Genomic DNA, 25,375 nt, shown 5'->3' on the forward strand with positions numbered 1-25,375 from the left:
GCTTCTAGTCTCATGAACATGACTACACCACATATGTTGTATCTTGCCCAAATATTATAATCCCCTTTTCTAGCCTCTGAAAAATGGACAGAACCAGTTTCTCCCAGCTCCACATTCCACTGGAATGTTATGAGGGCCTGTGTTTTGGATAAGCTTGCTTTTAAGACCCAGAGTAAGGTGACACGTAGGTACACTACCTTACCATGAAACACTCAGGAGGTTTGTTACATATAAATCCCTGAGACTTCACTTCCCCCTGGAGAGCTACTGCCTATCTATTTTTGAAAACTAAGGAAATCAGAGGAAAAAGCCATTTTGGTTCCATTAGGTTCGTAGAGAGTGAATGGGTGCCTGCTGGCAGGAAATTTAATGTAGTTAGGATGTGACTGAAGCAATCAGAGAGCATTTTTACTTTTGTTTGCATGACGGATTAAGCTCGCTCCTCCGCACTGTTCTTAGCTGCAAACGCCATTTCTAATAGCCTACACACACTCACAGGGTTTGCAAATGAGAAAGAAAGGAGGTTTTTAAAATTGCAAATCCCTGGCAAGGCAAATTTAGCTTCCCATGAGCCTTCCCTCCAAGGAAGGTGGCCAGTTAACCCGTTGAAGGAACTCATGTGCTTATCTTCCAGATGGAATCAGGGTCCCCATGTGCCACAGGGGATTGCAGAGTTTCTGTAAATAGAGGTGCATTCTAGTTTCTCCTCACCTCTGCACCCTGGAGGGGGGGGCAAATATTCCATATCTCGGAGAGCAACTAAAATACTGCACACCTCCAACCGAACCGTCGTTCTTCCCGTGGGGCTTCTCCAGCTCTATGCCGTACCAATACCCTGGAACACAAAGATTGCATTTTAAAAGCATCTGCACTTCATTCACAACTGCTGTGTGGCAACACGAACCCAAAGTTGGGGAGGCTTGGCGCTTTCACAAATGACCGAGATGATGGAAGATCATCACGATCATTAAGCTCTCAGATGATAAAATTGTAAAATAAAGCTTGAAAATTTGAAAAGTGGGAGAAACACTTTAGTGGCATAATTGGAGAGCAGCACATTAAGGGAGGGAAAATAAAGCACACAAACTCAGATTTGCGGGGAATTAGCCATCATGCAAGGAGGGAGCCACCAACATATATCTTGAGACTATAATGCAAAAGAAACCGTCCTTGGCTCTAACATGGCGTGCTTCAGCGAGAGCAGCACGGAATGCTATTGGGAGGCATGAATCCTCAGGTGGACAGCTCTCTTCAGCTCACGCCCCTAGTAAAACATCGCAAACACCCATTAAATAATTAAACAAGGGCAGAGAGAACATGAGATACACAGTGAAACCACTCCATCTTCTAAGTAAAGAAAAGCCACGGGTTTGCTAATAGGAGAACTTGTCTTAGAAGACAGAATCTATGGGGCTAGCTGCGAGAAAACCGAGTCCCTGGAGAGACTAAAACCAAAGCGACAGGGCTGCACTTCCAGCAGCATGAGCTAGGTGGACAGACTAAAGCAGGAATTCCTGGGGTTTCCATGATCAGCTAAGCAGGCCTCACAGTTCACATACCTATAGTCTGAGCATTCAGTACATTTGGTCTCTTACAGTCAACAGCAAGAATCGGTATGTGAATACCAACCAACTTACTACAAATCAGGAAATACAAAATATTCCTCCTTTCAGATTACTAGCTCAGAGTCAGTTTCAATTACAGGAACCTTAAAAGCCAACTTAACATACTCTCATTTTGTTTTGTTTTTGTTTTGTTTGGTTGACTGGTTGGTTCATGTTACCCCTGACCCCATTCTAGATACTTAGATTGGGGCCAAAAAGACTCAAGTACAGTCAGTGTCTTTTATATTTGAGTGGCCCTACTCTGTCATATAAGCAGTGTCTACAAGCCTCTTTGTCTAACCACACTAATTCTTTGAAAACAGACTATGAGCTTCTGACTTGCCTAAACCAAATGAATCTGGTTAGAATGATCTCTGAGTATCACAGTTACAATTTTCCAGGTCTCATTTCCTTCTGTGTTTGATAGGGCTTTCCATGTAATTCTTTTCCTTAATTAAATTGTAATTGGCTACATCTCTGCCATGTGTTTATTATATAATTCTTGAAAATGTGTCTCACTCACACACACACACATACACACACACACACATACACACACACACACACACACACACACACACTCTCTTCCTCATTCATGCTACTGGAAGTACAGCTCTGTTGCTTTGGTTTTAGTCTCTCCAGGGACTCAGTTTTCTTGAAGCTAATCCCGTAGAGTCTCTCTTCTAAGACAAGTTCTCCTATTAGTAAGCCTATGCCTTTTCATTTACTTAGAAGATGGAGTGGTATCACTGTGTCTTCCGTGTTGCCTCTGCCCTTGTTTAATACATGTATATGTATACATATATGTATATGTATAATACATACATTATATACATATATTCTGGCACAGGAGTTGTGAAAACGCCTAGCAGAGAGCTGTGCTATGTGCTCACTATCTAGTGTGAGATGTAAGAGAGGCCCAAGGGAGGCTTGAATTCTAACACAGTTCAAACAAAGCACCGACTTAAACTAAAAGTGGCATTAATCAAAAAAGAGAGAGCATGCTGGAGACATATGTCTGGTTCTCATGCTTCTGTGTCCTACACAGTGACGGACACTCCTGGTGAACTGGCAAGGTCTCTGCCTAGTGCAGCTGGCGGCAGCCATGCTGAGCCTCAAGCTCACAGCAAAGGAGACTAAACTTTGACGGCTCATGCTCATGTAGTACATAGGCTCCTGGGTGAGCAGGTGCCACTGGCCCTCTCTGCACCAGCCAGCAGGAACTGGGGCTTGAGGACCAGGACAGAAAGGTGCTGCTCTCCTGCCTCCTGCTACTGTTGTGCATAGTACACTCCTGCCTCCGACACAGGATTGATACAGCTTTGGTCGGATGACACGGTGGCAGGCTAATCTGTTGGTTTGCAGAGAGAATAAGATCTCAGCTCCTTCATGGGTCCTGACAGGCGCTAAGCTACAAACTTCTCGTTCAATCTTGTAGATAACCTTTCCTCAAATCCTGCAATGCCACCATGTGTTAATACAGCAGATTGCTACTTAAAACACAGACAAGGATCCATGAAACTGGCTTCTAATTCTGCAGACATATGCAGGAAGATAATCTTTACCTTTTACAAATATTTATTTCTATTCATGTGTATGTATATCAGACTGTGTTGGTTTCTGTGCACCAGGCATGCAGATGCCCATGGAGGCTAGAGGGTGTCAAATCCCCTGAATCTGCAGTTACAGGTAGGTGTGAGTCACCTGATGTGGGCTGCTGGGAAGTGACCCCAGATCCTCTGCAAGGGGAGTCAGTGCTCTTAACCACTGGGCCACCTCTCCAGCGCCACCTTGACTTTAGGAAACAGGGCTAGGTCTAGTGGGATGAATATTTAAGTTCACAGACGTGTACTGTTTTAGATCCCAGGGCACACAACAACTTTTCTATCTTCTTTGCTTTGCCCTCTAAGCCATCCTGATGGGCCATCTATCTATTCAACTCCAGGATTATCCTGGAGGGTGGGAGGGGTACCTATCCTGAAATATTCTCCAGGTATTTAGCACACTCTGCAGGCACAGAATAAACCAGGGAAGTCAAAACTAATTTTAATATTAGATAAATGTTCAACACAGTTGGTAAGAGAATTCCATGGATGGCAGTCAGTCTATGAGACGGTTGGATCACTTTCCACTCTGCCTCTGCCGCCAGCCACAAGAACCCAGCGGGGAGATCCCCTAGTACTAAGTCCCATCTGCCATCAAAGTTTTAAAACTTTTATACAAAATTCATGTTGAACGGAGACTACTCGGGGGAGTTACCTGGAGCGAAGTTTGTTGTCCCAAAGAACTTAATGGTCCCCACTCTCTGGCCTACCACCAGCACCCTTTCTCCGAGGCGGAGTGCTCCTTCACAGTGAGTGCTACTTGCTGCAGATGTTGCTGAAGATTTCAAACCTGCTCAAGTGGTGGGTGGGAGGTGTGGGAAGAGAAGGGAGAGAGGAAAGAAAACAAAGGGAGGAGAAACTCAAAAAGGCACATTAGTTTTTAAGACTCACTCCACGGGTTCTAACTAGTCTGGTTAGTTGGATATCTCACTCCATGTGTTCTAACTAGTCTGGTTAGTTGGATATCTCACTTCATGTGTTCTAACTAGTCTGGCTAGTTGGATATCTTACTCCATGTGTTCTAACTGGTGGATATTTCACTGTATATTTGACATGAGCTTCACTCAGGGGCAAAGGCACTCAAAGCAAACAAGGTTCCCTAAGAAAATTCACTGCCGTGGGAACAGCACAAACCTGGTTCCTAGAGAGGAATCAGTTCCCCTAGGACAGCCAGGCATGCGGTCTGCTCCAACACGGAGTGGTCCGTGAAGAACCAGAGCCGAGAGAGCTCAGCCTCCTGTCACTGGGATTCGCTGTTGGTGCTACGGCACAAAGGCAGATACAGACAACGCAGGAAGAGCATGTGAAGCCAAGGGGTAGCCAGCTGTGGCCACTCCCTAGTCATGTGAAGCACAGAACTGTTGTATTCACCCCGAGTCTGTGTGGGACATGCAGGAATGTAATTCCAGGTGGAACTGCTATGGGCCAAATGGGACAATCCGAAATGTGCAGCGTTCTAAAGCCTGACTGTCCTAAGCACAGATGCTCAAGTTCACACTCACATTAGAATGTGCCATCTCTCAGCGGTTCAGAGTCTGAAGGATTTCAGGTTTCAGAGCTTCTGGCTAGAGGTGGTCAAACAGTAGACTGTGCACATATTCCAAAATCCCAAACTGGCCTAATTCAAGACTCCAATCATGTCAGGTAAGGAATGCCCAACTTATGGTGGGTCCTGATTCCAACTTGCTTTCCTTCAACTTCATCCAAGACTACACCTAAAATGCCCACTATCTGGTATCTGGCTTCTAAGAAACACTATCTCAAAAGACGTTCACATCCAGAAGGCTGCGTCCTCGGCCCTGTCCTATCAGTACTGAGTAGCAACTGAATGGCTACCATCTGGGGTCGTCTGCGGGAAGGGGAGCAGAGAGCTAACCAAGACAGGCGAACACAGCTCACAGGTGCTACGCCCACACCGACACCCAGACCCAGGGACAGGATACCTCAGGCCTGCCCACTGCTCCTGCAGTTTACCAACAGGAGCCAGTGCACCAGGCCCTGAGTGCAGGCCACTTCCACACCCCTCCACTCTCCTGGCCCTCTTGCCCCTCCCACCCTTGTCTGGGCTCTGCCATTCACTCTCGCTCCAATGAGAGGTCTCTCTGCTGGCTCTAGTTTTACGTGTCTGAGGCTCCAGACATGGACAGTCCTACCCCAGCCCACAGCCACGCACACCTCCCACTCTCTGCCTTTCCTCAGGAAAGGTCTTTTTTTTTCCTGTTCTGATTATCACCTTCATACCCACTATAATTTATGTCAAACACAATCCTCAACTGAATAAAAAGGGAAAATAGCAAGTATATAGGCACACGGAAACTGCTTGTTCAGGGAAAGGGGGAGAAAGGAGGTCATTCTAAACTTGTATATAAAATCTAAAATCGGGTAAACGTCAAACGTCCAAATTCCAAATACAGGAGTATTTAGAATGCAATAAAGTACGAACAGGGCAGTCGTGTCACCGCCTACTGCTCTGTGTTCTTCTGTGTCCCAGAAGAAAAACTGCCCAGGAGTGGGGGGAGCAGAGGGGACGCGAAATGCTGCGCAGGGGCAACTCCAGGCCCAGCCTCCAGATCCCACTTTCTGGATCCCCACTCTGGCTTTACCCTATTAGGGTCACTGCTGAGGGTTTGGGGACAAGGTAAACAATGTCACCTCCTAGGTGAAAGCCTGAGTGTGTGCTTTCACACTGTCACTGGGGTGCGGAGACCATGCGGGCCACAAATCACTGTCCCTGGGGCCCCCTGAGCCTCTGCTGCACAGCTTCAAATGACTTCAGCAAAAGCAGAGCGGAGACACTTTCCTAAACAGGACAATGACAGGCAGGCGTGTGAGAGGGCCGAGATGCAAAAGCTACCAACTAGATGACAGTAAACTCTCAAATCCAACCACAGAGCCGGGAGTCCTGACTGCAGGCTGGGGAGGCAGGGACACAGCATGAAGTTCAGTGTGACTGAAGCACGGGGCAATGTGGTAAAGGGCTCCTACATGATGTCACCCAAAGAGCAAGACAGCTCAATCTGCCTGGGGTGACGGGAGAAGAGGGGGAGGGGAAAGGAGGGGGAAGGGAGGGGAAGGGGTAAGGAAAGGGAAGGGGGAGGGAGAAGGGGAAAGGGCTCCTTCTACACGTTAAAAAGATCAAATCCACTTACAAACAAACCAAGATAAAAAACACCAAGAAAGCCTGGTTGAAAAAGCCATAGATACCAGCGCTGGCTCTGGACGGGAGAGCGGGGCTTTTGCTCAGAGTCTTCTTGCCACTGCAGGCTGTGCTCCGCTTCTTTGGGTAGCTCTGCTTGTGGTCCAGGGAGGTCGTGGAGGAGGAGCTGCTGAGGGACCCAGGCTGGGCAGCTGACAGGGAGCAGGAAGGGATCACAGTTGAAAGGGTGTTTTTAAAAAGAGAGAACAAACAAAACAAAAAAGAAAAAAGAAAAGGACTAATAAGATGTTTTCTGGGCAAATTTTTCTGAAACGCTTCATTTAGCTTCCTCAATTGTGGATTAGCTCGTGTCAAATTAAATTCCTGATTTATCCAAATGCACGGCTGTTTACACACAAAATAGATCACTGTTTACACAAGCAGAAATTTTTAAGGATTCACATATCTCATATAGGGGGTGTCACCCTACCAATTAATGCTAACTAATCTAACAGACACACACTCCACTCTCCTTAGGGGAAACTGTAATAGAGTCCCTTCAAATACACTCACATGTATATGCGCACACGCTATTAACACGTCTTAAGGTGACAGCATTTTAACCTTGAATCATTCTGTAGTCAGCCTGAAGGAAAGCAAGACTGCATAGGCTCCTCCTTCCTGACACTGAAAGTCTGACCACGCCTCCTGCACAGTGACCCTGACTAGGCCGGTAGTTCTTTATGCATTGATATTTTTAAAGGGTTTTTTTTTTTCCCCAAGTGTAGTTTTACTGTGGTGATTTTCCCCTTCCCAGCATTAACCCAAATCATATAAGCCGGTTTGCACTGTGTTATCTGGAATCCCACCAGTGGATGTAGCTTTAAGAACAGGAAGCGATGGCTACATTACCATCATTTTCTGCTACAGTTTTCGGTTCTTCACTCGGGGGCAATGACAGTGTGGATTCAGAAGCATTCTCTGTTTTAGATGTCATCAACCCTGGTGAATAAACACAAAGATGATTTCAGCAAAAGCTGATGTTCGTTTGTTTTCAGACAAGGCCTCACTGTGTAGCCCTGGCTGTCCTGGAACTCACTCTGTAGACCAGGCTGGCCTCGAACTCACAGAGATCTGCCTGCCTCTGCCTCCTGAGTGCTGGCATTAACAGCGCGCACCATCACTTATCCACTTGGAAAAACACGATGGATATACTTGCAGAGACAGGAGGAAGGAGCACCGCAGTATTTAAGGCAGTGAAAAGGAGCTGGGCACACTGCTCGGTGGCACGGCACCTGCAGAGAATCTGGCACGGCAGAACTGAGAAGAAAGAGGAGGATGTGTTCACAGTGCGGCTAAGAACTCCAGCTCTGCCCCTGCTACAGATCTCTAAAATATCCGCAGTGTCCTATCTGTAGTTAATAGGCACGTTCAGAGCAGAACTGTGTGCCACAGTTAGGGAGTGGCAAACCTGTCACAGCTGACATGTGGCTGAGTAGGACTTGGAAACCACTTACATGACACATTTCCTACCATAACCAATTCCCACAAAAACCTCATCTGTGAAAAAAAGAAGCTCATGGATAATGGCTGGCTGCTAAGACCTCCATATCAACTGCATCCACGTATTTAAAGAGTGCACCTGGGGGCTTCCCAGCTTTTCCTGTGCTGTCACTGGCCATTCCCAGTCACCTAGCAAAGCATTTTGAGTGAAAAACTCTGCATAAGACTTTGCTATAAATAGAAACGAGACACAGTTTACGGGTGCCCTGAAGACCTTTGAATTTAGTATGGCCAAAGACCTCTGTTATCTAAGCACCAACCAAGGGGCATCGGAGGCAGAGATTCTGCAAAGAGGAACCAGGGGCTCATCAAGATGCACTCTGAGTTGGGGCTTAAGTGGGTTGAATTTCTCTCCCAAAGCAGGAAGTCTAGTAGGAGGAAGTGAGTGGGAGTTCTGAAAAGTCAGAGAAAAATCTCACAAGAAGACATAGCCTGTCTGGCACTGGCTGGACAGGAGTCCTCCAGGACTCAGGGAGGCAAGCAAGACACACAGGCAGCAGACACCTCAGAGGGCGGCAGAGCCTGGCTAAGGGTGCAGCTCACCTGAACAGCTCTTGCCTAGCATTGCTAGACTCTGAGGTCAAGCCTAGTGCTGCAGAACAGGAGGCTGGGGATGGAGAGGAAGCAGAAGGGGCTGCATGCCTCCAGTTGGGGACAGATGGAAACACCCTGTGGAGAGTGAGCCTTGTCCTGGATTTGAAAGGGAGGACAGTCATGGACAGAATTCCAGTGTCATGACATTTCTGTGGTAGCCACAGCTATAGGGAGGAGGAGGGAAAGCTGGACACTGTGGAGGGAATGCCAGCGGTCAAAGGGTACATGAGACATCACGGCAGCTGTGACCTGAGAAACCTGTGGAGCATAGCTTTCAGTTATTTTAGTTTTCAGTCCTAGAATTTCATTTGGCCCTTTCCTTTGAACTGTCATCAAAACCACTGAAGATGAAGTTTTAAGAATGGTATAAAGATCTCTTTGTTCATCTGCTCAGCTTCCCCCAAACAGCACCTCACAGAACCATACAATATCCTCGCAGAACTATACAATATCCTCACAGAACCATACAACATCCCCACAGAACCATACAATATCCTCATAGAACCATACAATATCCTCACAGAACCATACAATATCCTCACAGAACCATACAATATCCAAACAGAACCATACAATATCCTCACAGAACCATACAATATCCTCACAGAACCATACAATATCCAAACAGAACCATACAATATCCTCACAGAACCATACAATATCCTCACAGAACCATACAATATCCTCACAGAACCATACAATATCCAAACAGAACCATACAATATCCTCACAGAACCATACAATATCCTCACAGAACCATACAATATCCAAACAGAACCATACAATATCCTCACAGAACCATACAATATCCTCACAGAACCATACAATATCCTCAAAGAACCATACAATATCCAAACAAGAAACGTGCATTACTCTCATCAACTGATGGACTCCTTAGGTTGATGTGATGTGTCCGCATGTGAGAGAGCTCACCTTAACTTTCATGGAGAGCATGACTATGATATACTTTTTATTTTGGTTTGGGTTGGGGTTTTTTGAGGAGAGAGGTCTCATTAAGCAGCCCCAGGTATGGAGTATCTGGGAACAAATCTAACAAATAGACTAAAATTATCTACAGAAATAAAAACTTTACAATCATATTAATATATTTTAAATTATCCAACCAAGCAGAAAATTGTTCCAAGCACAAAGTTAAAGATGGCTATAACAAAACTGAAGAACAGAACTCAAGTGGGCTGCAGTCATGATTGGAAGGAACAGAGAAAGATGGAGACAACTTCACGTATTTTACAAGGAGGAAAGGAACTGCAACTAGCCACCCAGAGGCGGCCAAGCCGGTGACCCTGAGCTAGTCAAGCCACCATCCTCTCGCCCCCGCGGCTGCTGCCAACCACCACGGGCAGTCACAAGGACCATGATACCTCCACAGAGAATGCAGATGAGTCCAAGCATGACCCCCAGTTTGCACCAATAGTTTCTCTTCCTAAGCAAAAACTTAAAATGCTGGAGGAAGATGAAGAGGAACTTTTTAAGATGCATGCAAAGCTGTTCCGGTTTGCTTCAGAGAATGACCTCCCAGGATGGAAGGAGCAAGACACTGGAGATGCCAAGGGACCATCTCACGAGGGGGGACAAAACCTTGAAGCTATGCACCAACCACACTATCACACGGGCAGTGGAGCTGAAGCAGAATGAATGCCGGTGGTGACCATGCCAGGGGTGACCGCGCCTGTGTCTGGAGTGCCCACGCCGACTTTGTCGACAGTGCCCCAGGCTGAGATGCCACAGGCTTCCTAAACACTGAGAATGCACAAATGTTCGAAACAAAGTTTGAAGAATGCAGGAAAGAAACTGAAGGGAGAGAAAAGAAAGGACCAGGCAAAAATGATAATGCCGAAAATTGGCTGAGAAGCTGGAAGCCCGTTCAGTGAGCGAGGCCAGAGCTGAGGCTGAGAGAAGTCTGAGGAGAAGCAATGAATCACTCTATCTTTTTCCTTTCCTTTTAAAATTTTGCCCTATCCTTTAAGGTTTATTTATATTCTGTTTTGTTTTTTACAAGGAATTTGATAAAGAACTGAATTCCAAAAGTAATTATTAATTAATTAATTAAAATAATGCTCATGTAAAAAAAAGATGGCTATAGCAACGTCAACTCTTTTCAAATTGGCACAAGGATTAAATGTAATGTCAATAGATCTTCATTAGATCTTTCTTAGATGTCAATAGATCTTTTTTAAAAGAAACTTTTGAGAACTTATCTTAAAATATATAAGGAAGTGTGTGAGCTTTAGGGGCCCGGAATAAGGGAGACAATCGTTAAGAAGAAGTTGCGAGGCATTCCTCTCTGCTGACATCACATCAAGGTAATTATGAAGTAAAGCCACAGGTAGTCTAGCAACCAAATGGAACAGAAGAGAAAGGCAAACTCGGTGTCTGGGTGCCATCCTTTCAGATGGTAGAGACCTTTCTGTTCCAGCTGCCAATATTTACTGAATACCTAGTTTGTGCTATGAGCTTCTGCGAATACAAAATCACAAATTATTCTCACAGTCTACTTGAAGTTTAAAATTTGACTGAGAGAACAAAAGATCTACACAAATAAAGCAATCAGTGGACAACATAACAACCAGGCTGTGCAGGTTAAAAGAATACACATACGAAGGTGGAGAACAAACAGGTTAAATGAGATGGATTCCTGGGCAGGACCCACATGGAGTGAGGAATAGAAAGGACTGCCCACAGCCACCCACGGCCACCCATGGTCGCCCACCGCCATCCACGGCCTCCCACAGCCACCCACAGCCATCCACAGCCATCCACGGCCACCCACAGCCATCCACAGCCATCCATGGCCACCCACGGCCATCCACAGTCATCCACTGCCATCCACGGCCACCCACGGCCATCCACAGCCATCCACAGTCATCCACTGCCATCCACGGCCACCCACGGCCATCCACAGCCACCCACAGCCACCCACGGCCATTCACAGCCGCCCACAGCTGAGGAGAGACAGAGGGGAGAGAGAGAACGAGTGTGCAGCAGGGCAGGTGAGCAGAGGTAACCACAGGAGCAAAACGAGGCCCCTCTGAGCAACCGCGGGGCATCGCCCACTCACTGGAAGCATAAGATCCAGCCCAAGCCTGATCACGGGGCATCTGAAACACAAACACGTGGGCAAGGAAAGAAGCCACTGTCAGAGACTTAAGTCACATTCATAACTGAGGCCCAAACCACAAAGGCCTTGCTTTTGTGAGGTTCGGCTTTGGTGGTAGACTTCAGGGTGAAGCAGTCTAAACACTTGAACCCCACAACCAGTCTGAAGTATGGTTTAGGAGTTGCTGACCTTCCCAGCGTGACCTACCGGAATTTACTTTAGATGTGACGTGGGCTACATCAACCTTCTGGGCCCTGGCGTGCAGGGTGGCTCTCGTAGAAGGAACGTGTGTGGTAGTTTTCCTCCCGTCTTTTACTTTACTTATCTTTGAAAGGGGTGCAAAAATACCTGAGGGCAGAGACAGGACCATAGTTAGTGTGGAACAAGTGAACACTTTCAAATTCCAGGCAAAATATAACTGTTGCCAGCACGGGCTCTGCTCAGTAGCTACATACATGTTGTGATGAGACATAGCACTTGCCCTCAGTGGGTGCACAATCCAGTTGCCAAGACTAAATACACTCTGATTTAGGAGCCACATAAGAGATACATAATTACCATCTGCTGTTGTCTCTAAGTGACTGGGAATAATAGTCACCACAGAGTATAAGCCATGCTACCTCCTGTCTGCTGAGTTTGTATCCTCCCAACATTGAAGGGCTCTCTAAATCCCTGTCTCATCTCCCTTCTGTACTGCACACCTTTTAGAGACAAATTCAAATGTTGCACTTGTCTGCATTTTCCCACTATAACTAATTATAGTCCCTTTACACAGTACAGACACAATAAATCTTTTTGACTATATAAAATAATCTTCCCCAAAGGCCTAGCCCTCAGTTCCTGACAAGCAGGAACAATACAGTGTGTGTTGAGGAAAGGAGGTATACAGAGACAGGGGACTGCCTATCTACAGCATCTGGGAGCATAAAACCCCACTGAGAAAGTTTATGGAGGCAATAAAACATCCAGTTTGAGTAAGAACACACAGACATTGAAGAGAGTGAATACAGACTATAAATACCAAGATTATCTCCCTACCACACTTAAAAAGAAAATAAAGTCATAATATGTACATTACACTCTGAGTGTTTACAACCTAACAAACACACATCACACTGAAACATGATCTGTTAAGGCAGGATGGGAAGACTTGCACCTTTACAAAAAGGGAGAGCTCTGTGCATAGCTAAGCAGTGCCAGCTACACACTTTCCTGAAAACCTGCACAACGCTTTTCTCTTTTGGACTCTGCATGACCTGCCTTGATTTTTCTGAGTTTGTTTTGTTTTGTTTTTTTAACCAATTTGTAATTATTTTTCATATCACTGACTTGAGGTTGTTTTTGACAAGGATGAGGAGGAGAAGGATCACAATTAAATCTGTCAAGGTTTAAAGCAGTGGTTCTCAACCTTCCTAATGCTGCAACTCTTTAATATACTTTCTCATGTTGTGGTGATCCCAGCCATAAAGTTATTTTCAATGCTTTTACTTCATAACTCTAATTTTTCTACTGTTATGAATCATGATGTAAATATTTTTGGAGCTAGAGGTTGCCAATGGGTTGCAACTGCTGGTTTAAAGAAAGAAACATTCTACTCCAGATATATGAATTTCTAGACTTCTGGAGACTCTTCAATTATAAAGAAATGAACTTAGATCCGAGGGTACCCACATTTATAACAGGAATAGTACAGAAGTTTAAATGACACATTGGACACACAGAGTGGGAGACCTGAAGAGCCTCTCTCACCAGTGGATAGGTTACTGAAACAGACACTAAACAGGAATAATGAAATGAACACACATTATGAATCAATGGACTTAACAGGTATCTACATAACATTTCTTCCAAACACAAAACCCTAACCTAACACTTTCTTCTCAGCACCTCAGGGAACCTTCTCCAAAATTTACCATATACTTGGTCACAAAGCAATCCTTAAGGAGATTGAAATATCCCTTGTATCCTATCAGATCACCATGATTTAAGCTGGACTTCAACACCAACAGAAACATCAGAAAACCTACAAAGTCCTGGGAACAACTGTCTCCCTCAATGATCACTGGGTCAAAGAAGAAATAAAGAAAAAAAACTAAAGACTTTCTAGAATTCAATGAAAATGTAGGCACAGCATACCCAAACTTACTTAACACAATGAAAGCGGTGCTAAAAGGAAAGTTCATAGCACTAAGTACCTTCATTAAAAAGCTGGGGAGATCTCACACCAGCAGCTAAATGGCCCACCTGAAATCTCTAGAACAAAAAGAAGTAAACACATCTCAGAAGAGTAGACAACAGGAAATAGTAAAACTCAGGGCTGATGTCAACAAGCCAGAATCAAAGAGAACAATATAAAGAATCAACAAAATGAAGAGCTGGTTCATTGAGAAAATCAACAAGATAGACAACCCTTAGCCAAACTAATCAAAAGGCAGAGAGACAACATCCAAACTAACAATATCAGAAATGACAAGGAGGATATAACAGCAGACAATGAGGATAAGCAATGAATCATTAGGTCTTATTTCAAAAGCCTATAATCTATAAAATTGGAAAATCTAAATGAAATGGATGATTTTCTAGACAGATTTCACTTACCAAAGTTAAATCAAGATCAGGTAAATAATCTAAACCGTCCAATAACCCTTAAGAAAATAGAAGCAGTCATTAAAAATCTCCCAGCCAAAAAAGCCCTGGGCCAGATGGTTTTACCAAAGAATTTTACCAGACTTTCAAAGAAGAGCTAATACCAATACTCTTCAAACTGTTCCACAAAACAGAAACAGAACGAACATTGCCAAACTCATTCTATGAGGCCATAGTCACACTGATACCTAACCCACAAAGATTCAACAAAGAAAGAGAATTTCAGACCAATTTCCCTATAAACATTAATGCAAAAATACTCAAAAGTCAAGAGCAAACTCAAATCCAAGAGCACATCAAAGACATCATCCACCAAGATCAAGTAGGCATCATCCCAGGGATGCAGGAGTGGTTCAATATATGAAAATCTATCAATATAATCCACCATATAAACAAACTGAAAGAAAAAAAAACACATGATCATCTCACTAGATGCTGAAAAGGTGTTTTTACAAAATCCAACACACCTTCAAGATAAAAGTCTTGGAGAGAGCAGGGATACAGGGGCATAGCTAAACACAATAAATGCAATACAGAGCAAGCCAACAGCCAACATAAAATTGGAGAGACCCTTAAAGCATTTCCACTAAAATCAGGGACAAGACAATGCTGTCTGAGTCTCCATAGCTCTTCAATACAATACTTGAAGTTCTAGCTAGAGCAATAAGACACTAAATGAAATCAACTCAGAAAAGAAGTCAAAGTGTCATTATTTGTAGATGGTACAACAGTGTGTATAAATGATCCCAAAAAACTCTACCAGAGAATTCCTACAGCTAATAAATACCTTCATCAAAGTGGCCGGATACAACATTAACTCAAAAAAATCAGTAGCCCTTCTTTATACTGGAAACAACTCAGATGTTCCTCAAGCAAGGAATGGATAAAGAAAACATGGTTCACTTACACAATGAAATGTTTACTCAGCTACTAAAAACAATGACATCGTGGAATTTGCAGGCAAACAAATGGAACTAGAAAATATCATCCTAAGTGTGGTAGCCCAGACCCAAAAGGACATGCATAGTTTGTACTCCCTTATATGTGGATATTAGCTATAAAGTAAAGGAAACCCATACTACAATCCACAGACCCAAAAAAGCTAAATAACAAGGAAGGCTCAAAGGAGGATGCCTAGATCTCACTCAGAAGGGAAAATAAAAGTCATCAGAAGTGGATAGAGGAAGGAAACTGGGTGGGAGAGAGGATGGGGAGGGGACTAGAAGGACAGATGGATCAGGGGTAGCCAGGGAAAGGGCCAGGAGGGTAAACAGAGCTGGGGAGGGGGCATCTCTAAAAGGTGCCAGCGACCTGGGATTGGAGACATCTCAGGGAGTCTATGAAAGTGACTCTAGCTGAGACTCCACACAGTGGGGATATGGTGCCTGAAGTCGGCATCTCCTATAGCTAGGCAGGACTCCAAGTAGAGGGATCAGTCCATCAGCCCACCCACAAAACCTTGACCTTGACTTGTCCTGCCTAAAAGCAGTACAGGGACAAGGATGAAGCAGAGACAGAGGAATGGCCAACCAATGACTGGCCCAACTTGAGACCCATCCCATGAGCAAGATCCAATCTCTGACGTTACTGATGATACTCTGTTACACTTGCAGACAGGAACCTAGCCTAACTGTCCTCTGAGAGGCTCCACCCAGCAGCTGATGGAAACAGATGCAAAGACCCACGGCCAAACATTAGACAGAGCTTGGGAAGTCTTGTGGAAGAGTTATGGGAAGGAGATAGTGACTCCATAAGAAGACCAACAGAGTCAACTAACCAGGACCCTTGGGGGCTCCCAGAGATTGAACTGAGACGCCGTATCTTAGGTGCAGACTCCATCTTAGAGAGCCTGACCTAAGGCTGAACTCTTGAGCATCAGTCTCCAGGTTACTCCCCAGCAAACCTGGGCCTCCCGGTTACAAGCCTGCCCCTGGCACTTCACTTTCCAACAACCACCAATCAGGAGGAAAGCAGAAAATAAGTTTATGGTTTGGCTCCCAGCACCAGCCAATTATGTTAAAGGGCAATGAAATTCAATAATAGCCCCTCTGCCCCTAATCAGCTATGTGCCAGGCTGGAAACCCCCTCGCTTGCTTGCCATTTCCTATAAAACCTCATCCCGCTGAAAGCCCGGGGCTCCATCCCCATCCTTCTGTGTCTGGAACTGAGGTGTGGCCCAAGCCTGAGCTTGAATAAAGACCCTAGTCCAAATACGTCAGAATCGATACCTTGGTAGGCTTTTGGGGTTCACAAAATGGGCACATCAGAACTACCAACCAAAGAGCATACATGAGCTGGGCCTAGGCCACCCCATACATACGCAGCAGAAGGGCAGCTTAGTCTTCATGGGAACCCTCCAATAACTGGAGCAGGGGCTGTCCCTGACTCTGCTGCCTGCCTGTGGATCCTGTTCCCCTAACTGGGCTGCCTTGTCTGGCCTCAGGCATAGAGGATATGCCTAGTCCTGCAGTGACTTTATGTGCCAGGGTGGGTTGGTACCCAGAAGGGGGCCTCCCCTTCTCAGAGGGAAAGGGGAGAGATGGGGAGGGACTATGTGAGCGGGACTGAGGTCAGAATGTAAAGTGAATAAATAAATAAATACATAAATTTAAAAAAATGAAAGAAACTTACATAGGCTATGTGTTTATGCTTGTGTAAGAAAAGGACAGATCACAAGAGACACAAGTATATCAAGCTTATCAAAATGTACTAATTTCGTACTACCATGTTACTGGGATACATCTAGGAAAAAAAACTATAACAAAATGTAACTGTCTGGCAACAAGACAAATGAAGTTGATCCATCCTTGAGCTGCAGCAGCCGTCTCTGTCAGCCCAGACATGTTCCCAAGTGCTACATTTCTCCTATCCAGACCTATGGTAAAATGTAATGTAGAAATCAAGCACACTGAGAAATCAATATAGTCACTCTTAACATAGAACAGCTACCAAGGTATTATCAGCAATGACTGCTACAGGCTGTGCCCCCTGCCAGGATGTTTTATGGTAGTGAGTCACAATGTGGTCTGAGGTTGACCATGGAGAACTGAAACTAGATATGGTAAGGCCTTCTGTGCTCCATCAACAAGACAATGAAGAGATGAGGTAATATGTGAAATACAATCAAGAAAATTAAAAACCAGGCCAGTAAGAGGGCTTGGCGAAGAAGAAGCCACTAAGCCTGAAAACCTGGGTTCAGCCCCTGGAAAACACACAGTTGAAGAAATTATGATGGTTTGTATATGCTCAGCCCAGGGAGTGGCACTATTAGATGGTGTAGCCCTGTTGGAGTAGGTGTGGCCCTGTAGGTATGAGCTTTAGGACCCTCATCCTAGCTACCTGGAAGCCAGAATTCTGCTAACAGCCTCCAGATGAAGGTATAGCACTCTCAGCTCCTCCTGCACTATGCCTACCTGGATGCTGCCATGTTCCTGAACCTCTGAACCTGTAAGCCAGCCCCAATTAAATGCTGTCCTTAGAAGAGTTGCCTTGGTCATGGTGTTTGTTCACAGCAGTAAAACCCTAATGAAGACAAGGACCAACTGCCACAAGTTGCCCTCTGAAGCCTACACATGCCCTGGCACACTGAAGCCTACACACACACACACACACACACACACACACACACACACACGCTACACAGATGTAAAAAAGGAAAACCTCATTATTACATCATACAATCACATCTTGGGAAACTGTGAGGATATGGGCAATAAAACCAAAGGACTTACAATTAAAACATACACATGAGAAAAGAAGTCAAACTGTATTTCTCAGTTATTTGATTAGTGTAATATTGTGATAATACTCAATGATTGATCTGCTTTCTTCTGTTTTGTTTTTTAAGACAGGATTTTATGTAACCTATCATGGCCTCAAGTAGCTCTGTATCCATTGATGGCTTTAATGTCTACACCGCCTGCATCCACTTTCTTGCAGGTGTGCACTACCTAGTCTATTTCATGTGGGGCTGGGGATGAGACCCAGGCCTCACGCACACTCAGTATACACTCAACTGAGGACCCGTCCCTAGCCCAAAGCTCTTTTCTTTTTTTTTCTTTATCTTTCCTTCCTTCCTTCCTCCTTTCTTCCTTCCTCCTTTCTTTCTTCCTTCCTTTCTTTCTTTCTTTCTCTTTCTTTCTTTCTTTCTTTCTTTCTTTCTTTCTTTCTTTCTTTTTGTTTTTGGATTTTTGAGAAAAAGTTTTACTGTGTAGCCCAAGCTGTCCTAGAACTTGCTCTGTAGGCCAGGATGGCCTTGAATTCACAGAAATCTGCCTGCCTCTGCCTCTGCCTTCTGAGTACTAGGATTAAAGGTGTGCACCTCCACCACCTTCCTTCTCTTCTTTTGTTTTTAAAGATCTATTTATTTTATATATATATGAGTACACTGCAGCTGTCTTCAGACACACCAGAAGAGGGCATCAGATCCCATTACAGATAGTTGTGAGCCACCATGTGTTTGCTGGGAATTGAACTCAGGACCTGGAAGAGCAGTCAGTGCTCTTAACCGCTGAGCCATCCAGCCCCTTCCTTCTCTTCCTAATTTGAGGGGAAATATAGTTTTTCTTTCATAATCTCTGAAATTTTCCACAGAGAAATATATTTGTTTCAAAGGATAATCAAATATTTAATTCTAATGACTTAAAAAAATTATATTATACACAATTCCTCATTTGCATACATTTTGTCTTCATTTATTATTATTACTATTATCATTAGTATCATTTTTATTATTATTATTAATCAAACATTTGGGTAATCCATGACTATATTTAAGCTATGGCTGGATACACAGTCCACAGGACACATAGTGAGCAGTCACCCTTGCTGCCTGGTAACCCAGCATACCTACTGGCTTTCTCCAGAGGCTGACACACAATGTGAGGTTGACTAAAAAGAAGCATACACAATTATTCTCTTCTAAAAGAAAAGCAATAAGTTCTCAGATAAATGTGCCTCATTTAATGTGCTTAATCCCATTAAAACGTCAGCAATGAATAAAAATGGTATAAATTCTAAGAGAAATTTATTTCTTAAAGGAGAAAAATGGGAGCTTCTGGGAGAGGGGAAGGAGACAGACCCTGGAACTCCTAAGCAGCGATCTGAGAGGCTCAAGCAAGCAGCTGACAAACTCCCGAGATGCATCCTGGCCACTGCCGGGCTCTGTGGTTGTCCGGCACAGAGCTGTGTCCATCTGTGTGCTTGTCAGAGGCTGCTTATCACTGTACCAGTGGAGCTGGGCAGTCACATCAGAGGCCATGAGGCCCACAAGGGGTCACTCTCTGGCCTTTACAATAACAGTTTGCCAGGTCCTGCATTAGATAACACAGCCTTCAAAACACTAAGGGGACAGCGGCTAGTCTCCCATTCCGTATCCCAGACTCCGGGTGAGGTACTGTAGAAACAAGTATTTGGTCAGAACGGAGGGTCTCATTTTACTTCTGTGAGTCCTCTCAGAACACTACAGAAGGCCGTGCTCCACATACTAAGAAAGAAACTGATGGGCAAAGCAAGAACACCAAATCTTTCCCTTCACAGAACAAAGTCCATACGTGTCTAAAACTGGAAAAATCAAGAATGAGCCATATATATATAGATTATTTCCAAGCATAAACACTAATATCAGAAGACACAGTTTGGGGACTTCTAAAAAAGGTTAGGGCCTCCAAAAAACCAGGCAAGTGTCAGGAGAGGAGTGGGGCTGGCTTTTGAATAAGCCTGCCTTCAATCGATCAAGTTAGACACATGTATTTACTTTTGTAACTATTGGAAAACATAAAAATAATAGTATCTACAAACATTAACTCAATGATTAAATGGCTACAATTTAAAGAATAGTATTGCCAAAGCTCACAATCTGATCAAAGTAACCCTGAGGTGAGCCACAGCACTTACGCTAACTCAAGGTGCACAAGAAAGGGGGAGGCGAACGAACCACCTGAGAAGATCCCCTGATCTGCCAGGGGAACCCCAGCTCCCCTGCCCTCTGCCTCAGGCACCTTATCAAGGCCCTAACTCTGTACACAAGCTTACTCACAACAAGGGCAACCTTATGTTTTAAACAACCCAACACATGACCGGGACATCCCAACCTGCCTCTAAGTATTTAGAGTCAGCTCTCCCCCACCCCAACTCTCCTTTATCACACTTGGAACCATGAGAGTCAATGAATCCACAAGACTCTGCTAACAATCTCACTTCTTATCATAAACTGGCTGGCACCTGCCTTGTGTGTGACTAGAAGCCTTTGAGCCTGTCCTGACGGAGCTTGACAGCTGCCAAAAATAACTACCACAGGAGAGAGACTTCAAGCCAGAGCCTTGATACTATTCCACTAGCCAGTGAGCTCCAAATGGGTTTCATAACTATGTACAGAAAAACATAAACATTTCCAAAGGAATGAAATATATAATTTATAACTAGTTCTTGAATTATATATCTCCCAAGAACAATTATATATTACATCTATCAAAATATGAAAATAATTCATTAAGGAAAAAAACATTTAGCTATATATAAAGTGTCACAAAATACTGTGAGTGAAGTTCACAGCCAAATACCAATTTGGCAAATATATACATATTTTAAACTCTTAGCAGTTTTTGTTTTTTTGTTTTGGTTTTTTTGTTTTTTGGGTTTGGTTTTGTCCAAACAGGGTTTCTCTGTATAGCCCTGGCTGTCCTGGAACTTACTCTGTAGAGCAGGCTGGTCTCGAACTCAGAAATCCGCCTGCCTCTGCCTCCCAGAGTGCAGGGATTACAGGTATACCACCACTGCCCAGGTCTCTTAGAAGTTTTTAAACAGTAATATTTTAGTTTAAAATAGGCAACTATGAATATATAAGAGCCAAAACACACAGAGAGAGAAAGAGGAAGAGGGAGGGACAGACAGATTGACACATACACAAGGCACAATGAATCATTTGAAATAATGTTGTGTGGGGCTGGGAAGGCTTCGTTGGTGAAGTGCTTGTTGTACAAATATAACCTGAGTGTTACTCCTAGCTCCCACTAACATGCCTGAAAGCTTATGCCTCCAATCGCAGCATTGGCAGAGGTAAATCTCTGAGGCTTATTGGTCAGCCATTGTCACCAGACCAGTGAACTCCAGGCCAGTGAGAGACCCTGCTACCAAAAACAAGAAAGATGGTTCTTGAGAACAGCACCAACACATCCATGTGTGCACACATGCACACACACAAGCACACATACACATATGTGCACACATGCAAGCACACATATTTATGTAAATACACACATGCACATACATATATACACCAAAATAAAATTTAAAAATTCCTATCACACCACAATCTGAGTCACATTTTCACTGGTCTGATTCCTGACCAAGGTCAGATCAGTAGCCAGATACCCTCACACACCATGCAGCCTTGCCTGTCTCCCAGGAGGTCTGAAATAACCAGTGACACATAAGGTCTACCCTAACCAGGGGCACAGTCCTTCCAGTATCCATCTATAGCTGGAGCAGATTCTGCCCCTGAAGCCCAGAGCCTGCCTGTCTCCCAGGAGGTTTGCTCTGGCCAGGAACATAGGAGGTCTGCCCTAACCAGGGAAAACAGGAGGCTTGCTCTAGCCAGAGACATAGAGGTCCCCCTCCTAATCAGAGACAGCACTAATTGCCTCCCAGGAGACCAACTCTAACCCATGTCACAGAACTTTACCTGTCTACAAAGAGGCCAGCTCCAGTCAGAGGCACCAAGGCCAGTTAACAACAGAGATAACATAACCAGATGGAGAGAGGCAAGTGCAATAACATAAGCAACAGAACCCAGTTCTCCCATCACAGCAAGCCCTGGATACCCTAACACACCTGAAAAGCAAGATTCTGGCCTAAAATCCCATCTCATGAAGATGATAGAGGTCATTAAGGAGGATATAAATAACTCGCTTAAAGAAATACAGGAAAACACAGACAAGCATGTAGAATCCATTAAAGAGGAAACAAACAAATCCCTTAAATACATGAAAATACAATCAAGCAGGTGAAGGAATTGAAAAAAAACAGCACCAACCCACCCATGTGTGCACACATGCACACACACAAGCACAACTGCAGAAACTAAGCAGCCACACAGTGAAACTTACAGAAGTTATGAACCAAATGGATTTAACAGATATATACAGAACATTTCACCCCAAAACAAGAAAAGATCTAAAAATAGAACTAGAAATAAAACACACACACACACACACACACACACACACACACACAGAGGAAACCCTGTAGATGAATAACTTAGGAAAGAGATCAGGAACTACAGATGTAAGCATTATCAACAGAATACAAGAGATAGAAAATACCATAGAAGATATTGACACATTGGTCAAAGAAAATACAAAGTGTAAAAAGCTCCTAACCCAAAATATCCAGGAAATTCAGGACACAGTGAAAAGATCAAACCTAAGAACAATCCTCCATTGTTGGTGGGATTGCAACTGGTAGGTACAACCACTCTGGATACCAATCTGGCAGTTCCTCAGAAATTTGGAAATAGTTCTACCTGAAGACCCAGCTATACCATTCTTGGGAATATAACCAAAAGATGCCCCACCACACCACAAGGACACATGCTCCACTATGTTCATAGCAGCCTTATTTATATTGGCCAAAGCTGGAAAAAACCCAGATATCTCTCAACCAAAGAATGGATACAGAAAATGTGGCTCATTTATACAATAGAATACTATTCAGCTATTAAAAACAAGGACATCATAAAATTTTGCAGGCAAGTGGATGAAACTAGAAAATATCCTGAGTGAAATAATCCAGTCACAAAAGAACACACATGGTACGTTCTCACTGATAAGTGGATATTAGCCAAAAAGTACACAATATCTAGGATACAACCCACAGACTGTAAGAAGTCTAACAAGCAGAAAGGCCCAAGAAAGGATGCTCCAATCCCATTTGAAAGGGCAAAGAAAATCACAGGAGGCAGAGGAAGGGAGGGAACTGGGTGTGAGAGAGGAGGGGGCAGGGAAAGGGGGAAAAGGATCAGGAATGTGTGGGGGTGGGGGAGAATCCCAGAGGTCCAAGGGAATGAATGAAAATATAGAGCCTGGGGAGAGGTAAGGGGATGCTCTAGGAAGTACCAGAGATCCGTGAAGGAAGAGACTCACAGGACTCAATGGGGGTGACTTTAGCCAAATGCCCAACAATGGGGAGAGGGACTTGAAGAGTCTTCTTCAAGTAGACAGGGCCTTAAGTGGAAGGTTACTGACCTACAGTCAAAATTTCTGACCCAGAACTGTTCCTGCCTAAAAGAACTGCAGGGACAAAAATGGAAAAGAGATTGAAGAAAGGAGCCTGACTGAGACAGGCAGATACTTACAGCCAACCATTGGACTGAAGTCAGGGACCCCGATGGTTGAAGGGGAAGGATTGAAGAAGTTGAAGGGGAGGGCAACTCCATAGGAAGACCAGCAGTCTCAACCAACCTGGAGCTCCAAGAGACTGAGCCACCAGCCAGGTCCATACATGAACTGGTCCGAGGCCCCCAGCACATATATAGCAGAGGACTGCTTGGTGTGGCCTCGGTGGGAAAAGATGTGCCTAATCCTAGAGAGACTTAAGGCCCCAAGGAAGGGGAGGCCTGGTGGGAGGGGAGCACCCTCTTGGAGGCAAGGGGGAGGAGGAGTGGGATGAGGAACTGTGGGAAGGGGACCAGAAGGGAGGGGCAACGGCTAGACTGTAAATAAATAAAATATTTTTTTTAAAAAATCACATTTTGTACACCATTTAAAGACTTGCACAAATTATAACAGGATATCCAGATCCAAAATATCTGTTTATTATTAAACAGAACAAATATATAAACGGACACTATGAAAAGCCAGAGAAAGGAATGGTGGGTGGATGTGGTCAAAATATATTGCTTGAATATGTAAAACTATCAAAGAAAAATTACTTTAAAAGTGATATCAAAAATATTTGAGTGATTTTATTTTCTTCTTTCTCCTATTTTATGATTTTCAAGTCTGACACTGAGCCGTTTTGTAAGTAAAAAAACATAAACAGACAAAGACAAGTGTGTTACAGAAAGAAACAGGAATCCTGGCAGCTTGATAAAAGCTGACTTCATGGAGGATATGTTCTGTGCTGCTGGGGATCAATCCCCGCCCAGTTACTTTATATATTATCAATACCCCATCCTTACACAAACCCCTGGGAGTCTGTATCTAATTCATAAAGGCCAAAGAGGAACAGACCAGTGAGGATGGCCCGCCCCAGCCCTGAGGAGACCTGGCCCCAGCAGTCAGACCCCAAGCCCCACAGTCTCACCAGTGTGCTGTCTCCACTTGCAACTGAGCTGAACAACTATGGAGAGAGTGTCAGGAAACATCAACAACCCAGTGAGCAAAGCAGACTCACACACACACACACACACACACACACCATCGGTCCTGGTGAATACCCGGACAGATAGGCAGATTTCTTCCCCTAAAAAACAAGCCAATCCCATCACATTCCCTATGGAGTAGACATGACCAGGACCTGGGACCCCTGTTACCTGGTTCTCCAAATCCCCACAGCCTCCCTCCATCCTTCACCCTGGGATCAGGAACCACGGATCCCGGGGTGTTCTCCTGGGCTCTCTTCCCAGTCACATCCTCATTTTTCTCCCTGGCCACCTCAGATTCTGCCATCCATCATTCTAGTCTCTCTGCTTTATCTGGCCTCCGCTCTTCTGCACACTTCCAGAACATTCCAGAAGAAACAACCCTGGTAAGCCAGACTCTGTGCTTAATCGGTACCTATTCCCAAACAGTTTGACAAGCCTTAATGAGACGAGAGCTCAGCCTTGCAGCCTACTAACTCATGTGTACTTAGTCGGCCTTGGTACCTCGTGCCTGTCCAGTCTACTGCACTGAACCGACCCGCTGGAGGTCCCTCTCTCTCTTCACCTCCACGCATTCCCACTCCTCTCTCCTGACATCGGCCAATGACCTCACTTCTCCTTTCTGAGAAAACAGCAACATCTTCCCAACATTTCTCTCCTCAGGAAGGGTGAGCCACGCTGGCCCAACCCTTTCAATGGCTCCAGGACCTTTCCCTCCAACCGCCCCCATCACTAACAGCAGTGTTCCCT

At 44.5% G+C, this 25,375-nt stretch overlaps 1 protein-coding gene and 1 pseudogene across 2 annotated transcripts in view; one reads left to right on the forward strand and one right to left on the reverse strand.

Annotated features, from left to right (window-relative positions):
- Clip4 (CAP-Gly domain containing linker protein family member 4) overlaps positions 1-25,375 on the reverse strand; it is a 74,366-nt gene that overhangs the window by 17,289 nt on the left and 31,702 nt on the right. For both annotated transcript variants that reach the window (XM_052186318.1, XM_052186317.1), the window contains exons 9-13: positions 11,827-11,967; positions 7,257-7,346; positions 6,413-6,556; positions 3,864-3,998; positions 712-835 (exon numbers count right to left, since the gene is read on the reverse strand). In XM_052186318.1, coding sequence (XP_052042278.1) covers positions 712-835; positions 3,864-3,998; positions 6,413-6,556; positions 7,257-7,346; positions 11,827-11,967 — 634 coding nt within the window. The remainder of the gene's footprint in view (positions 1-711; positions 836-3,863; positions 3,999-6,412; positions 6,557-7,256; positions 7,347-11,826; positions 11,968-25,375) is intronic.
- Positions 7,550-10,488, forward strand: LOC127687744 (ran-specific GTPase-activating protein-like; annotated as a pseudogene).

Source organism: Apodemus sylvaticus, chromosome 6 (genome assembly GCF_947179515.1).
Source record: "Apodemus sylvaticus chromosome 6, mApoSyl1.1, whole genome shotgun sequence".
Lineage (NCBI taxonomy): Eukaryota > Metazoa > Chordata > Mammalia > Rodentia > Muridae > Apodemus > Apodemus sylvaticus.